The sequence below is a fragment of the Zalophus californianus genome, chromosome 14, assembly GCF_009762305.2.
Source record: "Zalophus californianus isolate mZalCal1 chromosome 14, mZalCal1.pri.v2, whole genome shotgun sequence".
Classification (NCBI taxonomy): domain Eukaryota; kingdom Metazoa; phylum Chordata; class Mammalia; order Carnivora; family Otariidae; genus Zalophus; species Zalophus californianus.
Genome location: NC_045608.1, coordinates 41,087,382 through 41,111,031, shown reverse-complemented (window position 1 = coordinate 41,111,031; position 23,650 = coordinate 41,087,382). Strand labels below are relative to the sequence as shown.

At 43.4% G+C, this 23,650-nt stretch overlaps 1 protein-coding gene across 4 annotated transcripts in view; it reads right to left on the bottom strand.

Annotated features, from left to right (window-relative positions):
* Positions 1 to 5,221: 5,221 nt before the first annotated feature.
* LPIN2 (lipin 2) overlaps positions 5,222 to 23,650 on the bottom strand; it is an 85,861-nt gene continuing 67,432 nt past the window's right edge. For 2 of the 4 annotated variants that reach the window (XM_027575336.2, XM_027575337.2), the window contains exons 7-20: positions 23,202 to 23,547; positions 19,823 to 19,922; positions 16,749 to 16,936; positions 14,654 to 14,747; positions 14,189 to 14,258; positions 12,465 to 12,554; positions 11,614 to 11,696; positions 10,377 to 10,521; positions 9,275 to 9,423; positions 8,628 to 8,714; positions 7,315 to 7,467; positions 6,807 to 6,921; positions 6,037 to 6,140; positions 5,578 to 5,722 (exon numbers count right to left, since the gene is read on the bottom strand). In XM_027575336.2, coding sequence (XP_027431137.1) covers positions 5,578 to 5,722; positions 6,037 to 6,140; positions 6,807 to 6,921; positions 7,315 to 7,467; positions 8,628 to 8,714; positions 9,275 to 9,423; positions 10,377 to 10,521; positions 11,614 to 11,696; positions 12,465 to 12,554; positions 14,189 to 14,258; positions 14,654 to 14,747; positions 16,749 to 16,936; positions 19,823 to 19,922; positions 23,202 to 23,547 — 1,869 coding nt within the window. Of the gene's footprint in view, positions 5,723 to 6,036; positions 6,141 to 6,806; positions 6,922 to 7,314; positions 7,468 to 8,627; positions 8,715 to 9,274; positions 9,424 to 10,376; positions 10,522 to 11,613; positions 11,697 to 12,464; positions 12,555 to 14,188; positions 14,259 to 14,653; positions 14,748 to 16,748; positions 16,937 to 19,822; positions 19,923 to 23,201; positions 23,548 to 23,650 lie in introns of all 4 variants that reach the window. The other 2 variants (XM_027575334.1, XM_027575335.1) reach the window with 2 other exon arrangements.

The following is a 23,650-nucleotide window of genomic DNA, read 5'->3' as shown; positions in this document are numbered from 1 at the left end:
AACCACTTCAAGTTACTGAAGTCTGGTGCCTTCTAGATTGAGAGGTGTTGCTAAAAACAAACTGCAGAAAGGTAATTGACTTTTTTTAAATGGCTGTAGAAAGCAAGCTTGTATAAATCAATCTCAACCATTAATTAATTGTTACCCCTCACTATGCAAGCTACACACTTGGGTTTCTTTTTTTGCTTATAAAAAACCAGATGTGCTTGGAGGTCAAGGCCCCCCTATGATCCCCACAGCTAAAGAGGGGCTCCTCCAGGGGATGCTTAAAATTCTCATCTCATCAGCAGCTGCCCGAGCTAATGAGCTTGCTCGCTGCACAGCTCACAGCAGATGCGGCTTTAAGGACTCTCAGGTTCCCAGGCAACAACAGGCCCAACATAAAACTGATCACACTGAAAGCTGAGATCATCGGAGAAAAGCAGGAATCTTCCCATGGAGAGCACGTTCTGTTCCAGGGAAGCCCAGGCATGTTGCTCCTTTATCAGCAGCCAAAGAAACCTCTACGACACAAGACCCTTAGCTTCAGATGGTCCCTGCTCATCAGGTTGGTAAAATCTGTTGGCCAAGCAAGTGCCCCTGGGGAGGCAAGTCCCCCTAGAGCCCCAGGGAAAGATGCGGATCAGAGAAGCAAGTTTCCTGGGCCTGAAATCAAGCCACTGGATACTCTTATGCTATAAAAAAAATGCTGATTTTCCAGGACGGCTCGCAAATGAGGTAACAGAGTGGCCACTGGACACTTCAGACAGGAGCCTTCTTTCTCATTCCCTTGACCCAGGTAGGGAGAAGTGACCAAGAACCGCCAGTCTGTGGTTTTAGGACTTTAAAATCTGGATCTCTCTGTCCAGGAGTTGGGGGGGGGGGGGAGGCATTCTCTTCCCGTTTCAACAGCTGGGGAACTGGCTAAAGGTGGCTGTTAAGAGTCTGTCTGTCCTAGAAATGACTTATGGGAAAAACCCCAATGCAGTGGAACATTTTCAGGAAAACCCAGTTGGCACATGTACCTACTTTCGCCCTCACACCCCCTATAAAGACCTTACTCAGTGCCAAAGGGGACAAATGCTCAACAGCCAGAAAAGCAGGGGCCAGACAGAAGGGAGACAGTGACTATTCTTTCTGCTCTCTGGATGGTTCTCTAGAGCACTGAGTAAAGCTTGGTCCTCCTCTCTCAGTGCACCCTCCTTTACTGAAAAAGGTGAATTTCAGCTCTGTGTATCCAAGATCGGCAAGGTAAACTAAGTCTAATTACAGCAGTCCTGCGTTTACTTCAAGATAAGACAGAATGAAAGCTAGATCAGGGCTCCTTCAGAAGATGGCATCTTTCAAAAGGGAAAGGCCATCCTTTGGTACAGAGAGAAAATGCAAGGTCAGCTGAGCTCAGGACTCCAGGAGCTCTGGAGCAGTCCCTTCCAGGCCTTAAGCTATGTGCCTGTGAGTCAGGCGTATGGACCCCGCCCAGGACACGACTTCTCAAAGACGCTGTTGCTGAGAAAAAGGTCAGGGCACTAATGCACAGACAGGCCTGGGACATTTTTTTTCTCCCCCACATGTAACATTAGCAAAAGGCCTCATTTAAATGATGAACAACAAAACAATACCAGCACTAAAGAATGCAAATCAATGCACACCGCATTGGCAATTATTTCCATGGTAGCGCATTAATAGAGCTTTCCTCGGTGGCCCTATCATCTTTCCTGTGGTTTCTCACGACTGGTTTGAAAGGAGTGTTTGTGATCAGAGGGACAGACCCAATCCACACTTGAAGATCTACAACATGCCTTCACATACACATGAACCCAGTTCCTGAACACGTTTCCTTCTTCCCCTACACTGTCCTGTCAAGGAAAGGAAAAAGGCAGACTCCACTCTTATGAGCTGCAGGGATGAGCCCTTACTGCTCCACCCCCAAGCGCTGGAAGCCAGCTCCTTCCAGTCAACGTCTAAGTGTGTCCTTTCTATTCCCTACATACCCCCCGAAGACCCCCGGTCCCCTCACCCTGTGCTCACGTCAAGGCGAAGCAGGAGGACATGACACGCTTTCCCATACTTGAAGGCAGGCTCTCAAGGAGGGCTTTGGGATTCATGTCCAGCACATGCTGCATCTGGTAGAGCCCAGCAATCTGAGGGGATAAGATACTCAAATAGTATGTGGGGTGTGATTTTTGATCCAACACCACTTTGACTCTCCTAGGCTGATGAAAACATCAGAACTGCTAAGTGGTACTCACCCGGAGGGAGGGTTTAATGAAAGGTGGGGTGGCAAAGGCTCTGAGCAGGCCTCCCGGGGGGACCCCTCATGGGCTGCGGGGAACCCAGCCTAGAGGATGCCAGTGAGAACACACCCGGAATTACATATGTATGAATGAATCATTATCTGGCAGAACCTACAAAGCAAGAGAGGTTGGTTCCTGTGGGTGTAGCCTCACTTTTGGAGTCAGGTTTTATAAAAATAAGCACCAAAAAGAAGTCCTTTCTGTAGATGAATTTAAGTGTCAGCAAAGATCAAAATGCTAATTTATGGAAATTATCAGTTTCTGGCAAGAGTACAGAGAATATGGTTTAAATGTCCTCTGAAGGAAGGAGTCAAATGCATTCAGTTTACGTTTGTTTATTGTTGTAACATCTTGTTTTGAACATCAGACACTGCACCAAAATAGGAGCCATTTATCTTAGGATAACTGTCTTTGCCATGACTGAGAGTACTGTACTGATGTTTACAATTAATTTCTGACAACTTAAAACTTATTAGTGGCATTGCTAATAATCAAATACTTCATCAGACTAAATGTAATTATTAAATTAAAACAACGAAGTTTCCCCCTCCCTTTCTTACCTTCAAAACAAACCAAAAAAGTAGTTTTCACCTGGAAAGAGCACTTAAACAAAAACTCAATTTTTAACTGGTTTCATTAAACACAGCATGTTCTAAAACAGGAAAACAAGGCTTCCCAGAGTAAACAGGATACATAAAATGATGCTAAAATTCCCTGGAAGAGTTTGTTTTCACCAACTAGCAAAAGGAGAAAGCATTTACTTTCTACTTATCTTTAAAGGTCTTGCCTGCACCTTCAAGAACATCGTCCCGAAGGGCCGCATGCACTCCTACAGGGCACAGGCACTTTCTGGGCATTTAGCTAGTTGTTGTTCCTCAGCTATTCTGTGACCGTTAGCAGCTTTCATTTTAGTACATCACATCAGTAAGTTTTTTCTTTTTCCAGTTGAAAACTATGCAGATGGTTTTAAGCACAGCAAACACAGTCCTCACACACGGGGGCTAAGTGTGCATGCTCCGGGCCCACACGTGCCCTTCCTCACGCCTGCCAGGGACGCAGATGCTGACACCACAGCCAGACAAGCTTCAGCACGTGGGGAGCAAGGCAAATACTCAAGTCAGATTGAACTGGAGAGAGGGAAAGGGGCCAAGGCCATTTCACCAGTGGAACATCCGAGAGAATGACTTCAAAAAGCCCAATCTGCTTGCGATCACCCCGTGACCTCGCCCATCACCGAAAGCAACACGGGGCTAACGCTTCTTCATTAGCTCACCATTAGAAGGGTCTGTGTACACACACACTCGAGGGTAACTCTTTCACAGAAAGAACAAATGTCATTTGTACCAAATGGCAATGGGTTTCAGCACAAACTTAATACTTTCATAACACTATAGTGAGAATAATCATCCACTTTCAGCAAGAGGGACTCCTTCAAATAAGGAAAAAGATTCACGTTAATTAGCGAATGTAGTACCCACTGGATCTGCAGCAACAGAATGACAAAGTCTAGTGCTTACGGACACTGGGACAGAGGGGCCAGCCACTGTCGGCACAGGGCTGGGACACCCGGGCTCCTGGGTTGGACCTTCACGAGGCCCATGTGTCCACAGAGAAGAGCTTATCAAGGAAAAGGAACTGTCTAATCAAAAAACTCTTTAAAGACAACCTAAAGAGGACTACAGAAGGTTGAGAAGATTTCCGGTACCGCACGTGTGCAGAGAAGCCCTAATAAGCTCAGGTTCAGTGCAGAAAGCTCATGTCCCTCCTGGAAAACAAGCGTGGAGAGGACACATGGGCGGCGTCTCAGAGGCCACCAGCTGCACCGCTGCTCTACCAGGATTGTAAGTCACTAACTGGGCAAAATCTCCCAGAAACATAACCTAGTTTGCTTAACCTACTGTACATAAATAAACTCTTCACACGATTAGTCCTTGCACTATTGAGAGGGGGGAAGGTTTGCACTGGAAGAAGCACATGTTGGTCCTCTGGGAGCATGCACCTCCATGTTCTGCCACTGAGAGCTGCCTTTGGGGGGCTCTACCACAGTCTCCGCACCCAACAGCACGCGGAGAAATGGCCAAACTAAAGGGACTGCCAACTCTCCAATCTAGAAAAATAACCACCCCCATTTCTCCACCTTAGGTCAGTACTACTTGGGAGGGACAAACTACACGGAGGAGAGCAAGGAGAGCACTGCAGTGCAAGTCCCGGGCAAGCAGAGGTGGGCACGGAAGCGGCCCCCAGCGGGCACCTGGATCCACAGCTCCCACTCTATGCTCTGGGACCCGGCTGACCGCTTCCCTTCCAGCTGAGGCCTGTGTGTGCACGGAAGCCTCCTCTCTGACAGTCCTCTGGATTCTAACACCGAGGTGACCATCAACACCCAGGCTCTCAGTTCTGGAGGGGGTCACAGGGCAGACCCTCCCCTGGGGCTGTCTGCTCGGACCACCGTGACTCATTACAACCAGGCTGGGAGACAAAGCTGCAGGCAGAGGGACAGAGAAAAGAACTCTTCCAGGACCCCGCACGAGTGCATATCTGCATTTCTAAGGCCTTGCTTGTCATCCAATCAGCTCCCACCTATAGTACTCTTCTTACGGGCACCAAGCTCATCCAGCAAGACCTGTCCGCCTGACTGGGTCCAAGACAAGAAGGCGATGATCTAAGGGGCTTTTTTTCCCCAGAAGCCCATGTCTGCGGGGCTGGGGTCAGTGGCCCGGGCCCCTGCCTGGAGCAGCCCACTCAGCAGACATCCTATTTCATGGTGGCATGGAAGGAAGAGCCCACGGAAGAAACGTGCACAGGTGGTTTGAACCAACATCACTAACTGGACCTGTAGCAGCTCACTGGACCCTGATCCCCTAAAGAAAGCCCTGGTTTTAGAGAGAAACACTCTCAACTGCCCAGTGGAAATTGTAACACTTTACTTTATACATGTTTTGGTCCCCTCTTAGCTTTTTTTTTCCTTTTAAATTATTCAATTAAAGGAACACCAGCACACACTTAACACAGCGCATGTATGAGGACGACCAGTGACAGGAGCCCAGGCCTCCAACCGCAGGTCCGAGCTCCCCACCTGCCCAGGGCTCTGAGCGGCAACCCTGCCAGGCAGGAAGGCGAAGGAGGACAACAGTTCCAGTGCCAGGAGCTCTCCCAGTGCCTGCTGGTGCCTGGCTGTCAACACGTGTCTTGTCCGGCACCTGTGGCTTGGAGGGTAGCCCAGTGGCCTCTGTCCAGCAGAAGTGCTGGTCACCTTCCCTTGCTGTGAGGCGTGTGCCTGAGGACCTCCCTGGGAGGTGCCGCTTCATGCCAGGTCGTCCAGGTCCACTTGGGGGATCGGGTCTCGCCAGTAGCAGAAGGAGCTGAACTCCGGGCAGGGAAAGGCGGAATTCTGTTCCTTGTTGAGAAGCGGGAACACATGCTCCACGAGCTCACTCAGTCTGTGATACCTAGAAGGGGTTGGGAAAGAACAGCACAAACTGTCACCCTGAAGTGACGTCAGAGCCCAGGACTGTGCGCTGTGAAGCTACTGAGAGGCCTCAGAGCAAGGTGTCCATCCCTTCCCGGGGCACAGCCCTCCTCTTCGTCGGCGATCCTGATACAGATGCTATTACAGAGAAGAAAACACCCAGGCAAAGAGGAAAGCCTCCAAAAGGCAGATGCAGTTCTGCTATTTCGAGGGTGGCCTGATCCTCAGACTCTCTCTGTCCCCAGCTTCACCCCTGGCTGTGGGTGGTGGGCTGAGAAACAAGAACATACTTACGAGGACTTGTTTCCTTTGGTCCTTTCTTGTATTAATTCACCCTTGGGGTTCACGGTGAATATTCTGCAGTCTGGAACTCCCACTTGTGTGTAAGCATAGACATCCTGGAGAAGAAAACATTAAACACGGTGATTACAAGAGAAGACATTAAGAGATGCTTCTCTGGTTCCTCGTGAGCCAGAAGAATTGCACAAGCAGGAGACAGCGTACAACATGTGGAGCTGGAGCAATGCAGCTCTGCCCCTGAAGCTGAGCTCTAGACAAACCCGAACTGAAGAGGGGAGCCAAACCCAAGACCACTAGAGTCAGAACCCTGGGCGCTGAGCAGAGGCCAGGGGCCCAGGAGCAGGTGGGGCTGCACTGCCTGCCAGAGGCCGGAGAGCAACAACCCCTGCGTGCCTAGAACCAGAGGCCCCGTCTGTGCGGAAAGGCTGGGAAGTATCAGGGAAGGCTGAGCGCTCCCTGGGGTGGATCCAAGGACACGGCTTAGAAGCACTCAGAACAGGAGTCAGAACTACCTGAGGAAATGGAATCAAAGCCACAGAAACAAAGTGCCCTTTCTCATACACCAAAACTCTAGGGCAGATGTCCACCTACAGGACCTCCCCAACAGCAGAAATTTAGAATAGAGATAATGAAAACCCATTCAGAACATTCATTTTGCTTATACAACTGGTTTGAGAATCATGATGTGGCTGTACCCTAAAAAATACTCTCCTCTGAATTTTACCCACCACATCTCAATGTGTTAGCCCAGAGGAGACACTTACATTTGGACGGTTTCCAAAGGCAGCATAGAAGGGCTGCTTAGATGGGGCAAACAGATTCTTGATATCATTTAAACACTCAATTTTGAATTTCTCTGGCTTCTTTTCTATCACTTCCCTGGGCAAAAAAAATACAAATACAATGACCAAATTAGAAATGGTAATTTTCCCTGGTGTGTGGTCCTGAAAAGACTTTAGTGCTCACAATCATTTCTGAAAATCTTTTATAACTGGTATCTCTCTTTCCCCTTCTGTGCCAGTCAAGAAAGACTAAGATTCTGAGTGAGGGGTCTAGGGAAGGAGTAAACTTGACAGCTTGACTTTTTTGGATGTCTGACACAGACTGGGTGAGTTCAGAGTTAAAATGCTCTGCGGGAGCCCAAGAACCAAGAGATGCAGAAGCTTGGAATCACATACAAATCCTTACAATGAGTTTGACTTCCAACCTCCCCACCATTCAGACCCCTTCCCCCAGTGTGAGTGGGCACGCAAGTGTGCACAGGAGAGGTACCTGTGGAAGGCAGAGAACAAGCTGCTGGGGGACAACATCAGAGGGCCCCGAGGTAAGATTGTGCCCTTGTCATTGACCCAGTGCAGGTAGCCACGGGTCATGTCAGCCATGCCGATGGCACGAGCGGAGCAGTACAGAAACTTGTAGCCGTTCCTGAAAGAGAACATGTCCTATTTAAAAACATTCCTTGGCCAAAGTTTAAAAAAAAAAAAAACCACTATTTTTTTTTTGACATTTCATTTTATTTTTTAAAGATTTTATTTACTTATTTACTGAGAGAGAGAGAGAGAGAGAGAGCGTCTGCACGCACAAGCAGGCGGAGGGGCAGAGCGAGAGGGAGAAGCAGGCTTCCCGCTGAGCAGGAAACCTGATGCGGGGCTCTATCCCAGGACCCCGGGATCATGACCGGAGCCGAAGGCAGATGCTTAACTGAATGAACCATACAGGTGCCCCAAAGCAGCACTGTTCTTCTAAAAGATTCAAATACATCATGATGTATTGTATGGTGACTAACGTAACATAATAAAATAAAAAAAAAATTCAAATACAGTTCCTTTCATTCATTGTGAAAATCAAATTCCTGAATTTAATAAGAACAGCAGTTAGGATTATAAGGATCTCAATTTTCCATGGAAAACACCATGGAGAAAAATAGAGATATATGCAACAAGGCATTTGCTAAATTTACAAGTATTGATATATCTTCAGCATCTAGTCCAGGAAAGTCAGATTACAGAACAAAAATCTTGGACTATCTTTAAATTATCTGCCATAAAGGAAAGATGCAAAGGATCTTATTTATAAAGACAATTTATAGAATGCAAACCACTCTAAGACAAGGAGCAAAATCACACCTGGGTAACAGACATAAAATTTTCCTATTATGGCATTCTCAACTAATGCTTAAGATACTGAGTCTTCAAATCAATTTTAACTCATACACATTATGGTCCACAAAGGCCAGATAGCTGTTTTCTCTGTTGCCCCAAAAGAGAGGACCACATGGGTGAAATACTTCCCCCATGCATGCATGTATTACCTACTCAGTGAAATCAGATTAAAAAAAACCCAATAAACCAAAAATGAAAATTGGCTCTCCTGGTTAAAATAAAGCAAAGCACCACCCCCTCAGGATAGCCAGAACTATAGATACAGGTAGCGCCTACAACTCTGAGCACTGTGCAGCAGGGAGGAGATGACTGAGACACGTAACGCAATGACTAGCACACAGCTCATGTTCCACAAATGGTGGCTGACGCTCTTCTTTGTGTGAGGCTACTCGAGCACATGGGCAAGTGGGCCGGGATACCTACTCGTTGATGGAATGGTAGAGCTTTGCTATACCCTGATGAGTCCAGTCTTTACCCAGCTGTGGAAGAATCTGCCCTAAAGCATCAGACCTGAAAGGATAGAAAGAGGAAATGGTAACAGGGAACAAAGCACACAAAGCCAAGTGTTTTCCTATTTAAATATCAGCTGCTAAAAACCATCGGGTAGAGGCAGGGTCGGGGGACAATCTAATCTACAAGGGCAACTTTGTCATGGCTTGTGCAACAGTGAGGCAATCCCCTCTGCACACCCACCCACCCACCGAGGAACTTCTAAAAGTAGAAGCCAGATGTTCATTTTCAGAGATAATTTACAACCACACATCCTCTTTTTTCCTCCCTAATCGCAACACCTTACTTTTTAAAATTTTAATGCCACAACTTGGAGACCAAATAACTAAAGCTTTCCAAAAGTTATCTTCAATGTTAATTTGTATGCCTCCACCCATCTTCTCCATCCACAGAATGATCCTATCTATGTGTGACCACGTGTGACCTTAGCATACAAGTCTCAGTGCAGAGAGTTTTAAAAACTTCCTGATGGTGGCCAAGGAGGGACCCCCCGATCCCACCCCCCATTGCAGAGTGGCCTGCATCTTGCCCGCTGCTGCCCATCATGGGCCCGTGCTTACTTGGTTATTGTTCCATCAATATCAGAAATGATGACCTTGTCATTCCAGTTCCACAAGTAAATGGTTCCTGCACAGCGGCAGGTACCTTGATACTGGGTTGTAATACTAAACACAACATCATTTGGGCCATCTTGGAGCTTCAGTTTTGCCTTTTATAAAAAGTAAAAGAAGAAAATCATAGAGGGATAATTTTGAAAATAATGGTATATCACTCTGATGGAATTACATGCAAAATTAAGAGTCAGTTTCCAATAATATGTAGTCATTGAGAGATTGCTAAGATATAACGTTAAGTGAAAAAGGATCCTAATCTCTAAAATATATGAGTGTGTGAGTAAATGTATAGAGTGTGTGTGTGTGTGCGCGCGTGCGCGCGCACGTAGGGAGATGTATAAGGAAAGAAATACATAAATATGATTACTGTAATAATAAAAAGCAAAAAAAATCAGCTGAAGAATGAGTTTACAACGGAGTCTGAATATTTACAAAATCACCACCAGTGTTTCAGGGCCTCAGCTCAAGGCAGGATGGTTTCTGTTGCGCTGGCATGCACCCAGCCCAGCACTGCATGCAGAGCTTGCTCACAAGAAGCTGAGGGAGCCACTGCCTGAATGATGTTCTGGAATTCTAAGAGATTTTTCTGATTCCCCCAAGAAACCAAACGTTTCTGCTCTTCCTCCATAACCTAGGGCACAGCAAGACCATTTCAAACTGAAAACAGGGGAAAAGGAGTGGGAAACAAACAGGAAAGAGGAAACTGCACCTAAATAAGAAAAGGTAATTTCTCTGTGGCTCCTAAGAGACAGTGTATGGCCCAGTGATGGGCTGGCTGGGCAAGATTCATCTGGGAAACAGGTTAAAAATACGTCTCTCTTGGCCCATTCCTAGAAATTGATGTGGGAGGTCTGGGGTCCACGTCCCAGGTTCCCCAGGTGATCCCCAGGGAGGGAGACGCTGTCCTACTGTGGGTGAGCGTTTACATGAGCACACACTGGGTCCCGCGTGCAGGGCTTAGGATAGTGTGGACAGAAGAGGAAGCATGGATAATTAAACAGTTACTAAAATAAGTTGACTGGATCCACACGGATCACACACGACTCACAATCTGGTCTGAAGAGAGTCGAAGAGACTTCTTATATGAGGTTGTGCCGCCATGGCTTGGGGGCTCTGTGGGAACAGGGTCCACTTTGATGGACTCTTCGAGCTCCTGTGACCCCTCATCACTCGATGAGTCATCCTCAGTCGGCCTATTCAACAGCAATCCAGTTACTCAAAAGGCAGCAGGGCATTTTACTAAGAGCTTTTCATTTAGGATCAAGAAGAGATCCTAAAGCCATTCTAGGGATTGGAAAAGTTGTTTCCTCTGTTTCCTGAGTATTCCTATCATGAAGTGAGAAGGCCCCCCTCCTCCTCGCTCTCATGACTAGCCAGCAGTGACAGTCTGGCCATGACTAATTATTTTCTGCTATGACTGGTGAATGCTACTAGGTCTACTGACTCTTGCTGAAAAGATACGGACGTTTCAAAAGATGCAAACTGCAGAAAATGTAATTGCTTACACAGATTTTAAGAATAAGAAAGATTTAACCCGTTTAACAAAAGAGGGCAAAGAGCAAGAAAATGAATGCTCAGGCTTAGACCAACTACTGCAAAGAGCAAGAAAATGAATGCTCAGGCTTAGACCAACTACTGAATTAAAGAGCTGGAGTGGGAAAGGAAAGAATCTGGTTGGGGAAGTACAGCAGGAACGAGAACAGGGTGCATGGTAGCACCTTCTTTCAGGGCCAGCCAAACCAAATATCCAGAGGGGTGCTACTTCTTCTAAGAAATGAAACGGACCCACACCAATTTTGGAATTTTAAAAAAAATTTAATTTTAAGCAATCTGTATATCCAACAGTGGGGTGCGGGGGCTGGAACTCATGACCCTGAGATTGAGACTTGTGTGCTCTACTAACTGAGCCACGAGGCGCATCTTTAAACTCTTCTGCATCTCCCTTTTGCGCCTGACAGGAAGCCAGGGAGCAGGGGCCAGGGACAGCACATCTTAAGGCTCCTCAAGATCCCTTCCCAGAGGCCTCCATTTCACAGGCATCTGATTCCATGGCTCCAGGATGGGAGCAAGACATTTAAAAAGCAGTGATGGGTATATTTACTCCTCTGATTATCTTTTTTAGAAAAGCAGAAGTTATGCACCAACAAGCCACTTACTGTCATGGTTGTCCATAAGAGAAAGACATTTCTGACTAGAAATTAAACAAAACTGTCAAAATCAATTTGAATACAATGGCTAAATAGCCCAAGTGCTGTGAGCCCAGAGGATAAGAAAGGGCGCCCCACCTGCCACTGGCTGGCTCCTTTGCGCTCGATGCCAGGTCACTGGTCGGTGGCACGTCAGATTTCCCTTCCTTGGCCTCTGGCAGCTAAAACAACAAGATAATAACGGCAATGTACAATTTTTCCCTCCCAGCGACTGACAGGTAAAAATGTCTCAGCAGCTCTCTCTAGGAATGAGCAAAATGATTTTCTGAATCCACAACTTAAAAATGCTTAAGAAACAGACTTTCTCTACTTTGAGCCAAAGGACAGAAATCTGAGACAGAAGTCACATGCTCCTATGCAAGAAGCTGCACTACAGAAAGCCCCAAGTGAAAATTTTTAAAAGGGCACTACTTCAAGTCACGGAATAGAATTCGACAGGCCCACACTCATTAGTCTGTGCCAGGGACACCAGTACTACAGAATGCAAGTTACTGATGCCACTGCCACCACCATCTCCTCCTTGGGAGGAGAACAAGCTCTTGCTTCTGTCTGGAAGGTAATGTAGTGAGCAAAGCGGAAACACAACAGGCTTTGGAGCTGGACTCATGGCCAAACCCTAGCTCCATCCCTCTCCAGTTGTGTGCACTGGGTGAAGCGACTTCACCTCTCTGTGCCCCAGTTTCTTTGCCTGTAAAGTGGGAGCTCAGACATCTCTACTGTCGGGCTGCAGTGAAGGTGAGGGTGAAATAAAGCATCTAGCATGGTACCTCCACATCTAACTGTTCAAAAATGGGGACGGTCACTATTGTAACAGAGTATTATATAGTCCAAACTGACTGACTTGTGCTTGGCAAAAAGGTTTTTTGAATAAATCAAAGAGTCACTTCTTTTCAGCCCATGGAACAAATTACCTCCTCCAGGTCTGTTACCTGTTTCGTCATGCTTTCTCTCTTACGCCAAAACCACCAGCGACCAGACTTCTTTGGCATTTTATCTTTGACCCAGGACTCGACTGTGGCCTGGAAATGATCAACTTGGGTCAGTCTAGCCATCTCTCTGTCACAAAGACCCAACTACTTTCTACCAACAGCCTGTAGGATGGTGCCTTATCATGGAATGTGAGCAACATTCTCCACACCTCCCCAAGTCCTCTAGAGTCTGTAACACCTCCGAAAGGCAGGCAGTCCTCTTTTGTGATGGTATAGCTTCGTGGCGGGTCTGTGGTAGGAGACTGGGTGGTCTGGCTATAGAGGAGCAGACAGTGGCGGGGGGGGGGGGGGGGAGCCGCCAGGTGGGCTGTTCTCATTTCTTTACCCTGGGAAAACATGTTCTTAAGACCAGCTAGGCTGATAGATTTAGAACTTTCAGGTTTTACACCACAGACTTATTAGCCACAATGTAACCCAATCACACTGATGTCACACTTCTGGTGGCCACATCACCTTCTTGCTACTTCTTTCCATATTAATGAGTAATTTTTTTCATTCATTCTGTATTTAGCCAACAATAACACCCAGTCAGAAACCAGTATAAATAATCTAAGAAAAATGACAAAGATATGGCAGCCCAGCAAATTTCCTAGATTTTGGGCATAAGATAATTTGAGTGGGCACAAAGAACTCTTTAGATCTTCTCTAATATTAATTTTAAACAAAACTCTGAATAGTACCCAGTTTAAAAATATGCACATATGGATGTTTCTAAATATCTTATGCTGTAGTTTTTTTAAATTTTTTTATCGTTATGTTAATCACCATATATTACATCATTAGTTTTTGATGTAGTGTTCCATGATTCATTGTTTGTGCATAACACCCAGTGCTCCATGCAGAATGCGCCCTCTTTAATACCCATCACCAGGCTAACCCATCCCCCTACTCTCCTCCCCTCTAGAACCCTCAGTTTGTTTTTCAGAGTCCATCGTCTCTCATGGTTCGTCTCCCCCTCTGACTTACTCCGCTTCATTCTTCCCCTCCTATCTTCTTTTTCTTAACATATGCTGCATTATTTGTTTCAGAAGTACAGATCCGTGATTCAACAGTCTTGCACAATTCACAGCGCTCACCATAGCACATACCCTCCCCAATGTCTATCACCCAGCCACCCCATCCCTCCCACCCCCCACCACTCCAGCAACCCTCAGTTTGTTTCCTGAGATTAAGAATTCTTTCTCTGATTGACTTAATTTCACTCAGCATAACACCCTCCAGTTCCATCCACGTCGTTGTAGATGGCAAGATCTCATTCCTTTTGATGGCTGCATAATATTCCATTGTGTATATACACCACATCTTCTTTATCCATTCATCTGTCGATGGACATCTTGGCTCTTTCCACAGTTTGGCTACTGTGGACATTGCTGCTATAAACCTTGGGGTGCACGTACCCCTTTGGATCCCTACATTTGTATCTTTGGGGTAAATACCCAGTAGTGCAATTGCTGGATCGTATGGTAGCTCTATTTTCAACTGTTTGAGGAACCGCCATACTGTTTTCCTGAGTGGCTGCACCAGCATGCATTCCCACCAACAGTGTAGGAGGGTTTCCCTTTCTCCACATCCCCGCCAACAACTGTCATTTCCTGACTTGTTAATTTTAATATCTTATGCTATAGATAGTTTTAAAAAGGAAACGAAATGGTGCATCATCTCACCTTTGGCAGACTCTTCTGGAATACTTGCAAGCTAAGGATCATGGGAGCAGCCAAAGCCCAGTTATAGTAACTGTGGAATAAAAATTGTGCAAAACCATTACACAGAGAAGAGAGTGAGAGAGAAAAGAAAGGGGAAGAGAGGGAGGGAGAGAGAAAAGAGGATTGGCGTAGGAACAACGTAAAATTCCTTATTCTTTTCAGTGACAAGATGATCAACCAAATTTTTTGTCACATGAATGACCTTTGCTTCGAACCAAACTTCTCTGAGCAGAGATGCAGTAAAATATCTAAGCTATATTTCAATGCTTCATTGAAAAACAAGGCTGAGGCTTCTCTTTCACTTCAAAGTCACTAGTCCATTTATAGGAGATGGCACATTTTATGGCAAGAAAACTAAGTTAAAAAGAGCACTCTGAAAAAAACTCTGCAAGAGTATTCAACAATTACAAAAGCAGGAGTATTTACCGGTTATATATCCGTATTACAAGGTTAGGATTGTCTATAAGCCCAGGGTTTTCTGCAAATTCATGATAAGTAATGATATGCTCCATGAATTTTTCTGCAATGTAAAATAATAATGATCCTTTGGTTAGAGATTACATAAATTCCTAAATGAGATTATCACAACTCTATGTTGAAGGAACCACAGGATAAAATGAGTCCTTTAAAAAAAACCCTTTTTACATTCATCAAAAGCAAAATATCAGACACATTTTTTTTATCCAGGACAAGAAAGAACACTTCTCCTTTTTCTAGTCTTCCCCTCTTCCACCACTCCTCCCGCAGTTAAAAAAAAAAACAAAAAGCCACAAAAAAACCCCACAAAACCACCACCACAACAAAAGAAACACAAGAGGAATATGCCAGAGACTTTCAGGAAAATAGATTACAAATGTGGCCGGGCGGGGGGAGAGAGAGAGGAAGACACAAGACACACGTGTGCGTACACACTCGAGAACAAACACTGCAGGTTCATTCTTAACAGACACACTTTACCGGCAGGCAACGGTGTAACTAGGGAATATTCATGGGGATCTTACATCTTTAAGTGCATGCTACAGAGTAACATAATAAAAAATTTAAAAAAAAAAGGCTCTAAGTGCATGCTACATTAGAAAAACAAAACATTTTACAATTGCTTGGAGAAAAAAAACCTAAAAGACACACATCAGAATTTAGTTTAGGGTCTGTCAAGAAATGAATCCCAAAGTTCTGGAGAAATGAATGAGGATTCTGCATGAATCTGTGTGCTCTGTTCCTAAACTGGCACTCTAGTAGATCTAGGCTAACAGAATTTTCTCACCAGGATTATTTCTCCTGGTGATGTGTATATTAATTACTTTTACTTGCCATTTCTGCCTCCTCCAAAAACAAATTCTATCTAAGTTACCCAGATTTTTTAAGTGTAAATTTTATGGTTTATGTAACTGTGTATTTTCCATTCCACCCCCCACCTATAATTTTTAAAATGAAGGCTTAATGAGGATTAAGAGCTATTGGCCATAACGGACTCTTGATTTCTTGCAAATAATAAATAGAATTAAGAGATGGAGAAGAGGCATAATGAGTGCCCTGTGACCTTAATTTTTTTTAAAGATTTTATTTATTTGACAGAGAGACACACAGCGAGAGAGGGAACACAAGCAGAGGGAGTGGGAGAGGGAGAAGCAGGCTTCCCACAGAGCGGGGAGCCCGATGCAGGGCTCGATCCTAGCACCCTGGGATCATGACCTGAGCCAAAGGCAGACGCTTAACTGACTGAGCCACCCAGGCCCCCCCGCCCTGTGACCTTTAAAAAGAGAAAGATTCAGCAAAGCACAATTGTAACACTCAGGGAACCCAGTCTGCCAAACACAGGACTTCAGCTGCTCTGAGGGGGAGAGAAGTTGTGGAAAGAAAATCTTTCCTTAGAGGAAAATCAATCAGGGGCCACCAGCCAAACTGAGAAAATATGAAGAAGAATTTAGGTTACAAAGGAAGGCAAAGCCAGAAAGGCCAAAGAACTCGGGAAAGACACACACGACTGCTTGACCTACCCGAGTCATCTGAATTGGCTCCGCTAAAGAACCTTCCTTTCTTTGGAGCAACAGTACTTTCCGGGGCCAAGTCTCAAGACTGAGACAGAAAGTAACCCCTTCTTCTTCTTACTAGAAGGACTATTTCCTCAATGGACAATTAATTTTCCATAACTTCAGGCCCTACTCTCATGTCTCAGGCCCAGCACTTTGCAGAAGGGCAAGTGGGCCCCAGCCCACACACATTTCAACTTCACAGATGAGAAAATGGACACAGCGTGAGCTGATCCTGACCGCTCTGCCAACAGGGCAGCCTGAAAATGCTCCCTCTTCAAGTGAAATGAGTGCCTGCAAGGCATTCTCAACTTACCCAAGCCATTTATTTGTAAGGTCAACCCCTACGAGGTACCTAAAAATGAGGGGCTAAAGGTCTGATATTAAAGGGAGTTATCTGTTACCTGCACAAGGTCATTAAAGAATTTAATATCCAGCAGATGATCAGGCTGCTTTCTCCAGTGAAGACAAGGCATAATTGCTCGACATACCTTTGGAAATTTCTCCGTTCTCACTGAGACCCCCACAAAGGGAGAGGGTGACATCGGGCAAGTCCATGGCAGAATCTGAGAGGCACTCGGTGCCGCTATCTGCAGCCGCACTTCCCACGGACTGTGGGGACTGGGAGCCAGAGAGCGTGTCACACTCAGGCCACTGCCGGGAGCCAGGGTCCGATTCACTGTGGGCAGCGGACGAGGAGAAAAGGATTTGCCTTATTGCAACTTCTTATATCCCTAGCTTACTACATGGTTCTCTGGGGGCTTGAACCAAATAATATATCCCCTTAAAAAAGGATCAGACTGACCCACAGACACACCTTAGGGTAGAGTTTAGAATCATATCATAAATGACATTAAAAATAACCTAACAGCACTGCTGAGGAATTAACTGTGAATACAGTAAATATGTCACAAAAATCACTACAGTCATTCCCAGTAAAACAATCTTTTCAACTACAGCCTTTCTGATTTTAATTAAAGGAGTAAAAGACTTATAACCATTTATTTACATTTCCATGATGAAAATGACGGAGTAATTAAGAAAAATCTGATGTTTGGAAACCTTTGATCCTAACTTCCTAGAAAAAGCTGTGGTACTATATACATCCTGTAGAAAATTACTATAGTTCGGAGCTGTCTAGGTTTTTCTAAATTCATTTGTTACTTCGCAAAATAGAACAAAGAAATTAAGCAAGAGAAAATCTCAGGAGGGTAGACCCACCTTCAAACAAAGATTTTGAGAAATAAACTAGAAATAAACTTCTTACACCAGTGAGGTTCAGGACTAAAGATGAAGTTATTCAATATTTTCATTTTTCTAGATGGTAAAGGCATGGAAGCTAGGTTTTTAGAAGATGATCCTGAGGGAAACTTTGTAATGGAGCATAAATCTGAATGAAAAGGAACAGGAAATGGTACAAATTTCTTATTCATGACTGTTTACTGCTCCACATTCTTTGAATGGACATTTAATGTCACAATGTTCTAAAAGTTTCAAATTCTTTTATTTTATTCAAAAAGCCAATATACTTAATGTTACAGTCAAGTTTTATGATCTTTAGAAAAAAACTCTCAAATTTGAGCAGTAGGTGGCAGCAAAGTATGGACAGGCCATAAAAAGCCGCTTCCAAAGCTATTAGGTTTTGCAACTGAACCAACAAAATTTAGGTTTCTGGAAATTTCTTTCTTAATAGCAATGCACACCCAGTGGAAAATATTGAGATTAATTAGATCAACAGAACGTTCTTCTCACTGGAAGTGGTGAAAAAGCCAAAGCTGATGTAAAGCAGCAAAACCTGTTATGTTGGCGTCAGGGGGTGAGGCTGACCCCTAGGTAAAACACAAACAGAAGACTGGGATGTTTCTGCTTTCTCCTGGGCCCATGGCTAGGTCCCCCTGTAGTCAGATGTGGCCAAGTGATCATATGACTGAATTTTTAGATGTGGACAGAAGGGGTGGGCTGTGCCCTTCTCAAGCCTGGCTCCTGAAAACTCCTGTGTGAGCCTTTCTCTTTTCCCTATGGAGGCTCTAAGGGAATGGTGGAGCCTCAAGATGGAAGAAAAGCTTGTGCTCCTGAATCCCTGGGTGTAAGGTGCCTGGCACCAAACATCAGCACTGGAATACCATACGAGCAAGAAATAAACTTCTATTGTGGTAAGCCACTGAGGTCCTGCATTTTGTCAGGGCAGCTGGTGTTATCCTAACAAATTAACTTCTAAATACTTGGAGGATGCCACCTGACTTAACATGCTGCCAAATCTACAAGAGTGGTGTGATCTATATTAATACTGAGCTATAATTACAAATACTGGATGCTTAAGATGACATGGATCATGACAATTAGCAAAACAAATGCTGATAAGCATTACATCAGTCTCACTACTTTTAAGTATTTATGAAATGTCTCAAGAAATAATTTGTTCAGGAAGGAATAAGCTAACTTGGTGAATGGGCAATGACCTTAGGCAGTCAAATTATAATACATCATAGTAAAGTTCCACTGCATTTCACTCTCATTAAATTAATCTCTCCCCATTTTTTAAAAGGGAAACTAAGAAATAATCCTTGGAATATCAATAAATAAGCACTGTGAAATCTGAAATAAAGTGGTAATTCTAAGCTCACATTTTTAACTTCCTTATGAAAAAAAAAATGGAGCACTTCCAGTTCTTTCACCTTAAAAACCCAACTATTACTTTATGTGAAGAAGATATTTTAAGACAATTTTAGGGGAGAGAGCTAGGGAAGAGTTTTAAGGACCTTCCAAAAATATCTATAAAAAAATTAAGTATCATATCCCCCCATCTTTCCATTTTAAATAAAAACTTAATATGTTTTTCAATAACTTATTTGAAAGTGCTTAATTATGTCTGCCTATAGCTCAGTATATTCAAACCATACCTTTCATGGGGAAAAAGTAAATTGTTTTTTGTAATCACAGTCTTACAATGGAATTTCCCTAAGGATGGAAATGAACTTAGGAAAACAGTACAAATACACTGTATCTGAGGTTTTATAGTTATTTAAAAGGGAAAATCATGGGGGGGTGACAAATGGTGAGAGCTCTAGGGAAAATGTGGGGTGCACAGATCAGCTGGAATGGTGTCTCACTGGGCCCAGCCCAAGTTCAGAAAAAGCCTGGGAACTCAGACTCACTGAAGGAGTGAAGGCATTCTTTGTAGAATGTTTTTGAATAAAGATATATTACCTTTAAAACATGCAATAAATGAAATAATGCTAATGAACTTTCCCAAGCATGTGGAGTTTGCATTAATGACTGTAAGATTTGCTAATCTGAAGTCATAAACATTGGTATACATTACATAGGTTTAACTAGTATACCTCTTCTCATTATACTGAAAATTTCTTTATAAAATAGGTAATTAGTTTCAAATCACTAGAGTCCAAACAACACACAATTTCTGAATTTCCCAAAATCTGAAAAAATCATCCAACTTAGCTAAGGATCACCATAACCTTGCTCCTTTTTCTCAGAATGTTTTGCTTTAGAAACAGCCATTATATTTCACAGCTATTCACCCTTCAACATCTAAGAAATACACTACCTCTTAGGGAAATAGAGAGCTGCAACTTCAGGTTCTAGAGCCTTTAAGTCATCCAGGTAAATATCATCAGGTCCCTGGTGCTGGCTTCTCTTGTGGACCCCTATTTTTATAAGAAAAATGCATCAGAGGTAAGAACTTAAGCTATTCTTCATTTACAACTCTTCAAGAAAACAAAGGTTTATAAACAGTAAGACCAACCACAATTCAAACTGCATTTTATTTAATTTTTAAAGATTTTCTTTATTTGAGAGAGAGAATGAGCAAGAGAAAGAGAGCACGAGAAAGAGGGAGAAGGAGAAGCAGACTCCCCTGCTCAGCAGGGAGCCCGACGCAGGGCTTGATCCCAGGACTCCGGGACCATGACCCGAGCAGAAGGCAGACACCTGACTCACTGAGCCACCCAGGCATCTCAACTGTGTTTTATTTTTAAAGGTGTCAATTAAACTTTTCCTTGTGTTGGTTCTCAAGCATCCATGCCAATGAAAGAGAAATTTGGTGTTACACACGTAAGAGTTGCATAATAAACACATGCTAACTTTCATGTGCTGTTACATGAATAATCCTAGCCCCTGAATCATTTAGACTTCATGATGAAATTTTCTTGGGAGTATGAATAAGCATGACCAAACTTGATGAAATCACTGGCACTGAGAAAGAGGTCATTATTCTAAAACTGTGAGGGAAGAGCTGCTAGAAACAGGACAGTCACATGGTGCCGAAGTATCACCAAGCATTACCTTCTGATTGCAAAAGGACAAAAATCCTTTACAATGGATAAACCTGGCAGACAACACCTTAAACAAGTGGTCACATTTAGAATCACTAGTAGTGGGACACTATGAGATACTGTATAAAGTACTCAATATATCCCAGAGGTAATCTTCAACTCAAAAAATAAACAACGTTGAACCCAAATCTAATTAAGCCTCTAGATCTGTACTGCCCACTACAGTAAGTCACCAGTGTCCAAGTCTGAAGTGAGGTGTATAAAATGTGTAAAACACATACCAGATTTAAGACTTACTATAAAAAATGTAAAGTATCTCAATTTTTATATTGATTACATGTTAAAATTATAATAGTTTGGACTTACTAGCTCAGAATATACTACTAAACTTAATTTCACCTTTTTTTTAATGTGAGAAGATTTAAAATGACTATGCAGCTCACATTGCATTTCTACTGGGCAGTGTTGTTCTAGAGCTAACTTCCAGTTTAAGGAAATACGGGGATGTCACCTTGAAAAAAAACTATTGATACATCCAGAATGTGAGAAAGCATACAAGAGAATTGGCTGGGCTCTTGAAAAGGTCAGTATCATGGGTGCAGAGGGGGGAAAGAGGTGCAGTGGTGTGGGTATAGGAGAGTGAGGGAGTATGTGTGTGGGCGGGGCTGTTCTAAATTAAAAAAAGGTTAAACACAAGAACCAAATGCAACATGTGAACCTTGATGAGATCTTGGTTTGGGGGGAAAAAAAAACAAAAAAAACCCAGCTAAAGCTTTTCTTGGCACACTGGGGGAAACATGAATATGAATTCTTCCAGATGGCAATGGTCCTGTGGTTATGCAGTGTTCTTATTCTTCAAAGGTGTATCTTACAGTATTTAAAGGTGAAATATCATAACGCCTACAAATTGTTTTCAAATGGTTTAGAATAAAACACTGTGAGTGGAGACAGAGAAGAAGAAAGCAAATATGTATAAAACTTGATAATAAAAAGCTGGGGGGAAAAAGAATGAGGCCAAATGAATGGTAGAAACCACTCAGTGTTCCTATCTGGTCAGTTCCATACTACATGCTAAGAATGGGCGGAGGGTCATTATTTCCCCCAGGGATTACCATGGGGTAGGAAGTAGGGGTCATTATTTTCTAAACTGAAACAGAACATTCACCCTGAAAACTGAATTTTCCTCCTTACCAGTTCTTAGAACACATGGTTATGGGCCTTTGGTTGCAAAGGTGCTGAGCTACAAAAGAGCAGGTACCAAGGTAAGCTGGATCATCAGCTGGATGATCACATTTGGCCACAAATATCCTTGACAAATTCTTTTATTTTTTTTTTAAAGATTTTATTTATTTGACAGAGAGAGACACAGCGAGAGAGGGAACACAAGCAGGGGGAGTGGGAGAGGGAGAAGCAGGCTTCCCGCAGAGCAAGGAGCCCAATGCTGGGCTCGATCCCAGGACCCTGGGATCATGACCTGAGCCAAAGGCAGATGCTTAACGACTGAGCCACCCAGGCACCCCAAATTCTTTTATTTTAAATAAGTTTCTTAAAAAATTTAAATTCAATTTAATTAGCATATAGTGTATTATTAGTTTCAGAGGTAGAATTTAGTGATTCATCAGTTGCCTATAACACCTGGTGCTCATTCCATCAAGTGTCCTCCTTAATGTCCACCACCCAGTTACTCCATCTCCCCACCCACATCCCCTCCAGCAACCCTGTTTCCTATAGTTAAGAGTGTCTTAATGGTTTGTCTCCTTGTTTGTCTTATTTTTCCTTCCCTTCCCCTATGTTCATCTGTTTTGTTTCTTAAATTCCACGTATGACTGAAATCATACTTCTTTCTCTTGACTAAGTAAGTTCTTTCCAAGTGACTCTGAAGGTCCATACCTATAGTGGTTATTTATTCAGTTTGTGATTATTTAACCTTTGGTGTATTTGCAATTTTCAGGTAAGGTTTTACTTCCCTAAAAAAATAGGGCCCAAGGCCAGTGTTCAGACAGTATGTTCTGGCTCCTACTGTACTAAAAAGTGTCAATGGACAAACTTTATTTTTAAATAGTAAGAATGTTCTGATTTATTAAACTTGTATTCCAAAAGTGAGACAGAGCTGTGGAGCCAAGAGTTGGACCCGATTTTTTATGTTTTAGAGGGCAATAATCAATGAAAGAAGAGAACACATACTAAAAATTAGTGTACATTTATTTATATTCCATGTTATTGGAAAAAAGTGGACTTCATTTGGCCTCAATTAACCAGATGTTTCAGGTGAAAACATTTTTCTCTAATTTTTTCTTTTTGAACATAAAATTTTGGGGGGATTCCACTTTATTGGCATACTTTGTCAATAAAATGGTTAATTTTATGCATTCACTGATTTGAACATGCTCATTAACTTTTTCAATAAATGCCTCCTGAGGGTGTACTGAGAAGGAGCAGTCGGAAGAGAGCAGGAGGAAGTGAGAGTCCTACTCCAGTGGAATCCATAGTGCAGTGGGGAAGCCCCATTAAACAAGCAATCTTCACAGTGTGTGTTAGGTTCTGGTCAGGGGAGTACCACTACAAAGGCAGCCATCATGTATCATCTGAAATACTGAAATAACTTATCATGTAAATTTACAGTACCTGATGCCAATTCAAACAAATGATTACCTTTCTTCTTTGATGGTGAGTCTACTTTCGCTGCAGGTTTTGATTCTGAGGGGGCCTCCACTAATGACGGGTTAGGAAGGTGGTCTGCATCTAACATAGATGAAATCTGAGGAGGCTCCAGGGGAGGTTCGAGAAGTTCTGCAGCAGAAGTTGCACTGCTCATCTGCTTACACAGGGCTCTAGGTTTGGGTTTCACTATGGTACAGACCGTTTCTCCCATGGAAGCATCTTTTTCAACTTCACTTATGAGGTTGTCCTCACTGGGAATTACCCGAAAATGGGTATTTTCTGATGGTGTAATTGTAGCTGTCCTAGGATGATGGTCAGATCTCTCTCTTTTGCTGACCTAAAAAAAAGTTTGTTTAAAAATTAAACTACCTTCAAAGGTATTTGTTATAATCTATTTCTTAAGCTGGATGCAGGTAAATGTATTCATTTTATTTATAAAA